This window comes from Cheilinus undulatus, linkage group 9, assembly GCF_018320785.1.
Source record: "Cheilinus undulatus linkage group 9, ASM1832078v1, whole genome shotgun sequence".
Lineage (NCBI taxonomy): Eukaryota > Metazoa > Chordata > Actinopteri > Labriformes > Labridae > Cheilinus > Cheilinus undulatus.
Genome location: NC_054873.1, coordinates 15,499,682 through 15,512,208, shown reverse-complemented (window position 1 = coordinate 15,512,208; position 12,527 = coordinate 15,499,682). Strand labels below are relative to the sequence as shown.

General features: G+C 38.3%; 1 protein-coding gene across 2 annotated transcripts in view; it reads right to left on the bottom strand.

Moving 5' to 3' along the window:
- Positions 1-10,462, bottom strand: part of kcnq1.2 (potassium voltage-gated channel, KQT-like subfamily, member 1.2) — a 291,548-nt gene extending 281,086 nt beyond the window's left edge. Inside the window, exons 1-3 of one of the 2 annotated variants that reach the window (XM_041796564.1) lie at positions 10,189-10,462; positions 10,033-10,091; positions 5,183-5,843 (exon numbers count right to left, since the gene is read on the bottom strand). In XM_041796564.1, coding sequence (XP_041652498.1) covers positions 5,183-5,685 — 503 coding nt within the window. In that variant the 5' untranslated portion in view covers positions 5,686-5,843; positions 10,033-10,091; positions 10,189-10,462. The remainder of the gene's footprint in view (positions 1-5,182; positions 5,844-10,032; positions 10,092-10,188) is intronic. The other variant, XM_041796565.1, reaches the window with a different exon arrangement.
- Positions 10,463-12,527: the final 2,065 nt, after the last annotated feature.

The following is a 12,527-nucleotide window of genomic DNA, read 5'->3' as shown; positions in this document are numbered from 1 at the left end:
CTGCATGCAGTTGCATAAGACTCTTTTCGGGCACTCTCTTCATTATCCGAGAATTTTCTACCTACTCTTACCAAGTCTGTCCTCATTAGCATAGCATGAGCATGTTTCTGTCTGTCCACTCTGGATCTGGACAAACATGATGGTTATGTGTCATATATTCATTGGTTAAAAAGTGTTTTTAGAAAGGAGTCATTGTTTCCCAACATCTCTGACAAGTTCATAAATAATTCTGCAACTGTTAAAAATTGATGTGGATTATTCTACTTTTACCTTTAAGTTTTATGCATTTAAAATAATAGTTTTAGAAGTATTGATCCATATCAAGTTTTACACAGTCATTTACAAAATGAGACAGCAAATAGGGTGAAATGGTGGAGAAAGATTTGCACCAAAAATGCACCAGGATCAGGGTTCAATCCTGCAGCAAAAGCATTCAAGTTTTCAACCATCCTCTCATGTAACAATTTCCATCTGTGTTGCTCTTTTGCCAGCTTGGGCGGCATGGTCTTCCACCTCAGGGAAAAACTTCAGTGGAGACTGATTAGCAGGAGACTTCCAGTGATACCTGGTAGTGTAGGTGTGCAACTGTGAGCCCATGCCCACAAACACTGAGAGCTACAGTAGTCACAAGCGGGACTTCACAACACTTCTTCAGGACATTTCTGATTGAGGATGGTGGCCTGCAGCTTGCATCACTCCTACAGCTGGGCAATTAATCAAAAATCATTGAAACCAATATTTAGGGTCTCTAACCGACAAAAACCTGCCATGTCAATTATTTCAATTTTTTTCCCTTGTAATATCTCTCTTGACTAATACACCACCCCCTTAAAAACAAACTATTAGCTGTGTAGTCACATGATAAGCAGCCAGGTAATTTCATTTCAGCTGTGTATTTTTATTTCAGTTGTCTCAATAAATAATCATAAATTGTTAATCTGTGCGTGTTAATCTTAGTTATTCATTTTAAAATTATACAAATATTTATAGAACAAACAGAGTCGGAGGTTGGGGGTGGAATAATCGTTCATTAATCGTAATCGACATAAAAAGCCCAATTAATCATGATCTTGATTTTTGCTATAATCCCCCAGCCCTAATCACTCCCCACCCAGAGTTCCCTGTCTTACTGAACACTGGTGTTTTATAGACCTCCTTCAACTTCCTAAAGATAAATTGGAAAAACTTACCCAGACCAGAAACACTGAATGGAAATTTGTCATTCTAGCAAGTTTATGGCTGTGGCTTTACTCTTCCAATAGCTGATAATAAGTCAAGCTACAGTCTATATGTTTACTTGATGAAAACATCAGCTGTGCAAGTGGATAACTGAGCTGATATAACTGCTTTCAGTTTAGTTTGTTATGTTGCCTTTGGGATCAATAAAGTATCTATCTACCTATCTATCTATCTAATCTTATCTAATCTAACCATCCTGAAGCAGAAGAGCGTGTAGCCAGCCAAAATAGCCAAAAATAAACACAGAGGCTTTCTGGGTGAAAAATAAAAAGGCCGGAGGCTAATGCCACTACTATTGCCAAGTATCTAACAAAACTTAACTTCAAAAATACCGAAATATTCCTTTAACAATTTAAAGAGTCAAGGCCTGTTACCCAAAAAGGCTTATTTGGAGGATTACCTGCATACAATGTCAGTGCATTTTTATATGCATTTGGATTACGTGCCTGCCCATAAGTACGTGTGTTTTATACGGTTACACCACATTCTGAATGGACAGATGTTTCCAAATAAACAGATGGAGAGCTGACGAGTGCATTCAAAGCCTGTATGAGCCAGTGAGTTTTACTCCATTGTGTTGTGCAATCAGACCACGTTTGCACATCTGTGTGTGTGTGCACGTTTTGATACATGCATGTCTGTGTCTGTGTGCACACAGTTGTGTGTTAATTTGCTGTTGCTGGTTTAAGCTTCATAAAGGGAGTGATGAATTGAAACACCACCTGTGTGTGTATGCGTGGGGGTGTATTGTCTTTCTGTCTCTGTGTGTCATCATAATGCAGAGCAGGCCTATTAAAGCAGACCTATTAAGGTTGTCATGAGTGCTGCAGACGGCCTTTTATGCCTCCCTTCTCCGATGCCAGTCTGTAAAGAGGCCAGGAGAATAGATGGCCACCAGCGATAGCCATCGACAAGTAAGAGTTACTTAAAGGAGTGTCAGAGGGGATCAGTCAGAAGGGTTTAATATTAAATGAAGCACAGGCTCAAGTTCTCCCTGCTCTGTGAGAGGAGAACATTAGACTCTCAATTACTGCAAGGCAGATTATCAGCGATGCAGGGCAACAAAAAACCATACATGCACAAAGCACAACTTAGAGCCTCAGCTGTGTTTTCATCCAACTTTGATTGACAAATTTATTATCCTACTGAGACAGACTAATTCTGCTTCTCTTCAAGCACAATTTCACATAGATAGAGGTCAATATGATGGGCCATTTTTAATGACCTAACATTGGGTCTTGAGTATCTTTTAATGATAGGGTAATTAAAGGCTAACTGCACCATACAGTGGTGTCTGGAAAATGGATGAGTTAGAAAGAAGAGGAACCCTCAGGAGCTGACGACTTTAAGATTGTTTCCAGAAGTTGCACAGCTGAATAATTCTGGTTATTCGTGGCTAGCGTTGTCTAACTGCTGAGTTATGCCCTAAAACGTAAGATGCTGTGTAAGTTAGTACCATTATGGACAAAAGAATGGATAAAAATGTTAAGTAAGGCTCAAAATAATCTCTCATTCTTCTTCTATTTTTTTTACAACAGGAAAGGACATTAGAAAATTCTTGATGATGGTTTGAAAATGATTCAGTCTTTTCACATAAAGGGTTTTTGAATTATAGACTTGCTGTTGCAAATGTTTAAAAAATGTTATGACCTTTAAGCTTCTGCAAAGAGTTGTTTGTTGGTTGTGAAACAGCCTAAAATTAATGTTGATGCATCTTTATGAACTGGAAAAGCAAACAAGGCTGTCAGTGATAATTATGTCTTTATAATTGTGTTTAATACCCGAAACGGCTGCTGCAGAGTGATATTAGATGACACAAATAACTGCGCGTTGCTGAGCAGTGTTGTGTACTGTTACTTTTTAAAATAAACATGTTTTTTTCTCAATTAATTTTAACGGTTAGGATTTTTCTCTCTTTTTAATTTTTTTTTTTCTAATTTTTTTTTTATTATTATTATTATTATCATTTTATTCTACCATTATTTGGTGGACTTGGATCTGTTTATTTACTGTTATTATTATTATTATTATTATTATTATTATTATTATTATTATTATTAATATAATAACGATGTGTTGCAAGCATTTTTTTGGCTCAGTTTTGTTTCATTTTCCTTATAAAAAGGAAAAAAAACAAAAAGAAGTCTCGTGGCCAAGTTGTGATGTGGAATGTTTTGGCTCTGTTCTTAAAAAAAAAAAAAAAAAAAAAAAAAAAAAAAAAACTAACATGTTAGGTCACAGCATCACTTACTGAGAATGTGAACATATTAAAGTGACTGTGTAAATTCTATTGTCACAATATAAACTGTAGAGACCTGGAAGAATACCTCCCAACCTATGCTGAAGCCACTGGGGACCCAAATAAACAAAATTAATTAATTTATTAACCGCTCACAATTTGCAATGAGTATCAAGACCAATGCTGACCGTAAGTCAACTGGATAGGACTTGTCAACATTATTAATGCATATTGAACCATGCTGTCTTTACCCTGCCCTCTCTTACAGCCATTACTCTCTTCAAGCATTGTTCAGTGTTACGTAGTCGGTTGTGTTAGGCTTTACCTCAGCTGAAGTTACAGCACAAAGATCTAGTCCAGGATGTGTGCTATGAAAACAGAAGCAACAACCAATCCTCAACAACACCTCAGAGTCAGCAGATGTACAGTCAGGATGCTTTACCTGCACCTTATTACTGTACCCAAATTATACATTGTCATTAAAGAAGAGCAAAATCCTCTGTAGCTGTACAGTTATCACTTTAAAGCGCTAAATGTCAAAGAATCTATGCTGGAAGTTGCATTAAACAGAAAATCCAAACATAACCTACTATTTTCTAAGAATAAAGTACATTTTTGTGACTCAATGCATGATATAAAAAGAGTACAATAGCAGCCTTTGATTGAACTTCTAGTATTACATTCATCTTTTCACCTAATCTGCTTTAAATCCAGGCTCAGGGCTTACTTACTATGACGTGTGGGAATGAATTGTGACATACTTCAGAGACACAAGCTCCTTTGGTGGCATGTTACAAGGGAATAGTTGGTCATGACCTTGATTTCTAAGAGTATAGTTTTTATTTTTGTTAGAAGGTAAGCAAAATACAGTTGTTCACTTAATATTACACCTAGAATAAAACTTAATCATCATTTTATTCAGCGTAAACTCTCATTACTTATGAAAAATACTTAATGTAGACCGAGTTTAATAATGGAATCTAATGTGGTAAAGGCAATTAAATTAAACTACACTGATTTAGACAATGCATTTTATAAATAAATATTATTTTAAGCTACTTATAAAATTGCCTCCAATTTAATGATCTGATATTTGAATGGAGTAGAATAAAATAATGTTGTTCAGACATGTTTTTTTTCTTTTTTTGCCTGTTATACAATGCAATATAAACTTTTCTTTTTAGTAAATGACTCTCAGATCTGTCATGCAGCATGGCTTTGTCCTGTCATTGCACCACACTAAAACACTCCCACCTACATCACAGTCCAATCATATTAGGACCAAAAAAGGCAGACCTCATGTTCCTTAGAGGCCGTTAATAAACCAAGTCCTGTGAGCTGTGTTTTAACTGCAGGTCAATGTGTGCCGTCCTGGCAGGTCATCAAGCAGGAGCCTCCATGTTTCATGCATGAACTTGCTAATGTGTTGACATTAAGGAAGTGTGAAAGAGACTCTGCTCATCAGTGCCAGGAAGGTGTGGTTTGACCAGATCACCCTGACCTGCTTCTGCTGGCCTGTATCTCCAAACAACCCACAGGTGGCCTAAGGGCCACAGACATCCTTCCTTGTGTTACTGGGAACCAGAACCTAATACTGAGAGGAGCAGCACTAGATGTAATTAACACAAGAGGGGCTGGAGGTGGTTTTTTACACTGTGGAAACCTCATCTGTTTGCACTGAAATCAGCATGGACAGGTACTCACACAAGGAAGTGGTAGAGGAAGCATTTCAATCCAGCAGGTCTCTCTAGGAAGTTGTACACATCCCCCTGCATGCTAGTCTGGACGTAAGGGTTCTGAAAATCCTTTTGGTGACGATGCAGCCAGCTCGCAAGAGGAAGAGGTTGATTTATAGTGACGATAGAGGGTCGGTTGCTTGTGGTCCCATGTACAGGGTCCTTTGTGTCCTTTGCCGGAGGACAGCAGGGAATACCTGATCCATTATTCACCGCTATGGGGTCCAGTTCCAATGCAACAGGAGAGTAGTGGCTCCCGTCAGGTGCAGAAGCCAGAAGAGTGGAGGAAGCTGTAGTGCAGTCGGAGGCTTCAACAGGATCAGCATCCATGTCCTGGTCCAGGCTGAGGCTGAGGCTCGTGCTGGCGTATCCGTTGGGGCTGCAACGTATGAAGGAGTTCCCCAGCCTGCTTCCATAGTCGCGCTGCACATGGCATGTCATGTGGAAGGAGTGTGCCCGTCTTTCCCCCATATTGCTCCCCCTCTGGAGGAGTCTGCCTTAAAAGTCCTGGAAAGTCCTGAAGTTTATGACCAAGGTCGAGGTTCAGAGGAGAAAACACCTAGCAGGGCATGGCTAGCTGGCAGCTGCAGATGGGAACGCTCTCTGCAGTGTTGCATGTGTGTCCATACCTGCAGTGGAAGAAGTGACATGAGTCATGGAGATAGTGTGACTGAAAATAAGCCCTGCCCTCTGAAAGCAGGGACCTTGTTAACTCAGCATCAGTCATGAAAAATACAAGACATGGACACCCTTAAACCTACTTCCCTGAACTAATGAAATAAATATATATATATGTCAGCTACTTAAACATCTGCTACTGTAACAGATGGCAGCCAAACATAGCAGAAAACACTCCAAAAATATCATTGGTTAAGAATCTGGAAAATACCAGGGGTGATTCCTCTCTGAATGTTATTTTTGAAACCATACTGGGGATCAGAGACCTATTTTGCTTAAGGCACTGATGCCGATTAGAGCCTCCTATTGTGTAACAGTCCTACTTTATGCTCTAAGATCTACAGATTGTATAGTGAGGTTGTAAAGAGAGTGGGATTAACGTTTGTGCACAAGAAATCACTGTGACATTACTGTGAACTTTTGCAAATGGTTATACATGCAGGCTTTTGTACTTTGACCTACTGAAATAATACAAGCATGACAAGATGCATGTTATATTCCCAGAACAGGATCATATGTATTTCAATGCGAGCACATAAAACCACTTATGCCGTCACTCTGAGGATTTACACTTACAAAGAAAGCACCCTGTTGCATTTTTCTTCGACTGATGACAAACTTGTCAAGTTTCCCAATTTGGGATTTTAAGGAAAGCACAGCATGCTGTCTGATAACATTTAAAGATAAATATCCAGCGAGTTTATCCAGACTTCCACACGTTTTAAGCCATCACAGCTTCAGCTTCAGCAGATGACCTTCCCAAACAGTTACACAAAATGTCACATGAGCTTAATCAGCATGTGAGCAGATGAAAATAAGACTGATTAAAGCTTTGGATAGTTGCAGCCATGGAAATATCTGTGTTGTCACTTTTTTGCTGTTTCTTTACCAACAGTCACCGTTAGATCAAGGGGAAAGTAAAGTAAATATCTGGGATGCAGAAAAAATACTTGTATTTCAATTTAAAAATGTACGAGGGATGGCTTTTAACAACAAGACTTGTGCTGTAATACATTTTTATTTAACATTTTTCAGTGTCTTTCTCCTTCAATCTCCTCCCCCTCTGCTGCAACACACCGCAGCATTGGGTTCAGATCAAAGCAGTGCAGCAGGTCTTCTTTGGACAGTTGTCTCTAAACATCTGTCCATCTTTTAACTTCTGACACAGACTCAAAACTTTGAGCATAGATTTGATAAGGAAAAAAGTCACACAGTGCTAGATCAGGTGAATGGGGGGGGTGATCAAGTACTTTGATTTGTTTTTGGGACAGAATCTGCTTTACTGAGAGCTCAGTGTGAGCTGGAGCGCAGTCTTGATGAAGAATGAAAACCATTTTTCCACAGCTGTGCTCTCTGTCTTCTGCCTTGTTCTCAGTTTTTCTAGAACCTGTAGTGTTGATTCGGGGTTGACCCTTTTGGAACCCACTCCTCCAAAATTATACCCTTAGAGCGCATTGACACCAGAGCTGTTTGGTCCACTTTAAATAGTCCAGTTCATTTGGAGTGGTGTGAAAGTTCACGATTCTGGTCCGCTTAAAAACAGAGATCTAGGTTCACTCCAAAACGGACCCTGGTGCGGTTCGTTTGATGTGTGAAAGCACAGCGGACCAACTTGTGAACAAAAGGCAGGAAGTGGCATAAAGCATAATGATTTACAGGTTTACACATATGATTCAAAACACTCAAATACACGTCAGTACCTTACTTGGCATCTGTGTAGCCATAGCAACACCCGTAGTCTCTCACTCACATGTTGGCTCGCCTTTTTCTTTGGTGCTGATTTACTCGTGTCATGTAAAGAATGACATGCTGGACAGCTCGCTGCCTGCTCGTAATGCCCCAATGCAAAAGCAGAAACCCAAAGACAGCGTAAATTCAGTGTTTTTTCATTGTTTATGTGGAAAAACAGACCAGCAGAAGGAAATGGGGCTTTTTTAATGTGAAAGAAAACAATCAAACATGGCCTTGAATTTGGACTTGCTTTGTAATGCTGTCCTCGTCCTTGGTGACGATGGTGTTTTCAAATGCATTGACTGCTGTTTTGCCTCAGGATCGTATTGGGAGATCCAAGTTTTATTGCATGTAATCACTCCTAAAAAATGTGTCTTTCCTTCAATTTGGTCCAAAATGTCTCCACAAATTAACTTGGGTTTCACACTTTTGTCATGTTTAAACTTTCATGAAAAATTTGTCGAACTGTGCCTTTATCAATCATTTTTATAATTAGTTTGTTTCGAATTATTTTTTTAATTTTTCTTACGTTCTCAGAAGTTTTTGATGTGCATGAGCACCAGAACGTTCAACATCTTGGAAGTCCTCTCTGCCTTCATCAAAACTTTCGTGCCATTCAAACACACGAACATGACATGCAGTGTTCCCCATATACCTCAGTTAATGCATGAAAGGATTCGACTGCTTCTTTGTTCAATTTCATCAAAAATGTCAAATGAATACATTGCTCAATTTTCAAGCTAATCATTTTCTTTCGCCTTAGTAAAAACCCGACTTCTCCTGTTTCAAAACCAAGAAGAAAATTTAAATGCCACTCAGAAGCATGTCCTTCCTCATTTTTGTTAATATTATCTTTAAATCTACCAGCAATGCACTCTTTCTCCAATCATCAACATATGCATTTAATGGCAATCAATTAATTACAAAACCTATGATTAATTAGATTGATTTTTATTGGACTGACAGCTCTGGTAAAAATACAAATTCTGAGTCCTGTCTGCTTTATGAATCAAATGTTGTCCATAATAATAAGAGAAAAAGTAAAGTAAAAGCAAATAAGTGTGTTGCTTTTGCTTAATGTATAAATAATTCAAAATGAGCTGCCACTTAAGATCTAATGGAAATATCTCATAATGTAACTTGGCTGGAGAGCTGTAACTAAACCTGGAGAGCATGACGACTCAACAAAAACACTTTCCATGTGCCAAGTCAAAGCCATATCTCACCCTGGCATCTCACAAAGTGTACAGTAATTATCTTTGCAGTCAAATAGTTAAGCACTACCAGGACAGAAGAGTGACTAGTTTAATATGTAAGCCTATAGATGAGGACAGAATTATTAGCCCCTCATTCTTTTTGAAGTATTTCCCAAGTGCTGATAAACAGAGCAAAGAATTTTTAACAGAACCTCGGCAAACATCCTAGTTTTATTTTGGATGCTAAAATTTAACTTTTCACACAGAAACAAAACAATTTCACAAAAAAAAAAAAACTACCAGGGTCAAAATTATTAGCCCCCTTTAGAAATGACCTTTTTCTTTAGCCATGGCACAAACCACTGTTGTGGCATGAAGTGCTTCAGCTTTGTAATGCTCAAAGCTTGTAAAATCAAGTTAAAACTGAGGATTATAGTCACATTTACACACAGTATTAAAACTCCAGGAAGGGTTTAAGCTGTCAGTGGAGAAAGCACCATGGCAAAAACAAAATAAATCAGTTTGGTCTTGAGAAAAAGAATTGTTGATGCTCACAAAGCAGGAGAATGATATGCAATAGAGGGCTAATATTTTTTTCCTCAGCTGTAATTTAATTGAGATGAACTGTAAATAAGTAGCCTTTATTTATCTTTGATCTCGTAGGTGTGTAATATTATTTATTAAAATGAAAATGACCCCTGTCTGTTTGAGGCAGTGAGCCTGTAACTAAACCTAGGGAGCTTAACAACTTGACAAAAACACTTTCCATCAGCCAAGTCAAAGCCAGTTTGACCCCATGCTGTCTCCATTACGATTAATGTGTGAGTCAAATGTGAGTAGGGGGGCTCTGAAGATGAAAGTCATCCAGGCAGAGTGATAGGTAGCTTAACTGTTGCCTAAACGGATCGGAAAAAGTCTCATGGGACAAGAGAGGCAGGCTAATTGTTAGCAGCCTCCCCCGTCCACGTCTGTCCTTAGCCATGGATGAACCGATGACAGGAGCAGCACGCGCTGCTGTCTCTCCTAGAGTTTCTACTTTTAAAAAAACGACGACGAACAAAGAAGTGTCAGATATGCACAGGTTGCAGCATGGGGACTCTACTGTTACACTGTATTGTGTGACTTTCCGTTAAACTGAGCTGACCCTCGCGTGGGACCTGAGACACATTTTAAGGACAACACGTGGTTTAAAGAAATTAAAAACTTGACTTACCTTTCGTCCGTTTTAGTCATGTCCCGTCGTTAAATGCACGGTGGGGCTGTTTGAAGAAGCTGCATAATAAAGAAAGGTGTCTGAAGTCAGTATCTCCATCAATTAAAGCAGAGCTAGAGTTCAGAGTTGAATCCTCTAAGAATTAAAAAAACATACTAACTAATATTTCGGGTTTGCCTTTAATTCCAGAAACACACTGTATGTTTGAACGTCGGTACATATTATGTAAAAAATACAAAAAGCAGGCAACAAGTTCGCCTTTTGTTTTTAGTTCTTATATATCTATAATTTTAAAATATCCACCTGTAGAAAAATAGTATTTATAAAAGTAAAATTTAACTTTAGTTTCCAAATGCTAAAAAACTGACTAACAATAACAGTAAAATACAGTTAAAACATCAGGCTTTGCTCGGCTGCAGCCTGCAGGACTTGTCCCTTTGAAGTGCATCCCAGTCTGAGCCTGTGCAAATGATGTGTTCAAGGGTGCATGGAATTTTGGCTTACGCAAGACAAGCAGTGGTATGCCTATTTAATATTGTTACCAAAAAGCCAAAGAATTAAATCAGTAAATATATACATTTACTCAAATTACTTTCATTGGGTATCTTTTTGTGTGCTTGCACTTTTTGAGTACATATTAAAATCAGTAATGTTGCTTCTTGGTGGAAGTGTTGTACTTACTTCATTTTAAAACGCATCCATTATTGTTTAAGAAAAAAAGTCAAAAATAGGCTCTAGCTGTCCATCAGTGACATGAAACTGACCATTTTTTTTTGGCTTTCACTACTAATAACAATCAGCGGCATACAGCAAGGGAACGATTACATGTGGCATTTAGCCAATTATCAGTATGAGAGCATTTTATTATACAGATAATTGATACAATGAATTAGTAAAAATGTGGGCTACTTTGGTTCCACTGCAAAGTGTGTCTTCCCCTCTGGCTTTATTTTCTATCTCCAAAGTCTCATCAAATGTCCTGTATACAGCTCAATCTCATTGGCTAGATGTCACATGAGTACGAGCCAATCAACACTTAAGCCTGGGTGCCACAGACACAGTAAGCATATGGCATTTTTTCAATTTTGGATCGTACAATTTTACTTTTGCCACATTAAGCACATTTGAAATTGGATAATAAATATATGTCAGTTCCAGGGCATCCAGGAGGCATCCTGATCAGATACCTGAACTGGCTCCTTTTGAGATCAACAAAATGTACTTAATGTGGTAAAAGTAAAATTGCACAATCAAAAAAACGAATGGAAAAAAAAACAAAACAGCCCTACCTTTATCAGCATGAGAAACGACCCAAGACAACACAGCGGCAGCAAGAAAAGAGAAAGTGATTCCATATGCTTACTGTGTCAGTGTCACCCAGGCATAAGTGTTGATTTGCTGGTATTCTTGTGACATCTGGCCAATCAGATTGTGTCGCATGCAGGATTTTTGGTAGACTTTGGAGAGTGAAAATTAAGACAGAGGTGGAGACACAGCAGTGGAGCTTAAGTAGCACCCTTTTCACAAATCAATTTTATCCACTGTCCATAAAATAAAGTCCCAATAACGATAATCATCATCATCAACAATTGTCCACGCCGATAATCAGTTAACCCATTAGTCTCATAGAGACTCCCTTTGGCCCTGATTTCTATTGGGGTTCTGTATTCATTCCTGTGGTTATAATTTTACTTTATATTCCCTTATAGTGCATAATCCTTCAACCAGTTTAACTATTTTAAATCACCTGCAATCCTCAAAACACCTTGTATAAGGCCAAAGATAAAAACTCAACATGGTCTTGTAACAACCATGACACTTTACAAGTTAAGCCAGCTATACACCAATGTGCTGTTCAGCTCTTTTGAGATGAAAAGAACATATTTAACCTCAGATTTTCGTTAAAAGTAGTACTTTTGCCACCAAAGTCCTAAGGATATTATCTGAAACAAGCTAGCCTTTGCACAATGTGACTTTTAGTCACAACAACACAGTAAAAATATACTATAAGCTGAACTACTGTGTCAGGTTACCTCACATGCATGTAAGCTTGTCTTGTTTTATGTGTCGTTGCTGACATTTTCATACCATAACACGTTATGTAAATGTTCCAACATCTCTGCTACTCCTCTAAATGTAACTCACTCTATGCTTATCCCGACATTATTCACGTAACTTTAACGCAGACATTGTAGATTTTAGTGTAAGTGAGTTTAAACAGGTCCAAACACGAAATAAAACCTCACTCTAGGGCTGGCGTTCATGTGTTTCTTTGGGTTTTACTCACGGCACATTTTGGACGACTTGCTACCTGTGGAACATTATTTTACGGATGCATATGAACGCAACACTTTTGAAAAAGCCTCAGCTGGTAGAGGTGCAGTAGCTGATAACACTATGAGTTACACGAAGTTGATGAGAAATATCTCTTAATAAAACCAAATAAAGACGACGACTAAGTAAGCAACGTTTAAGTTTATGTATTAAAGTATTAC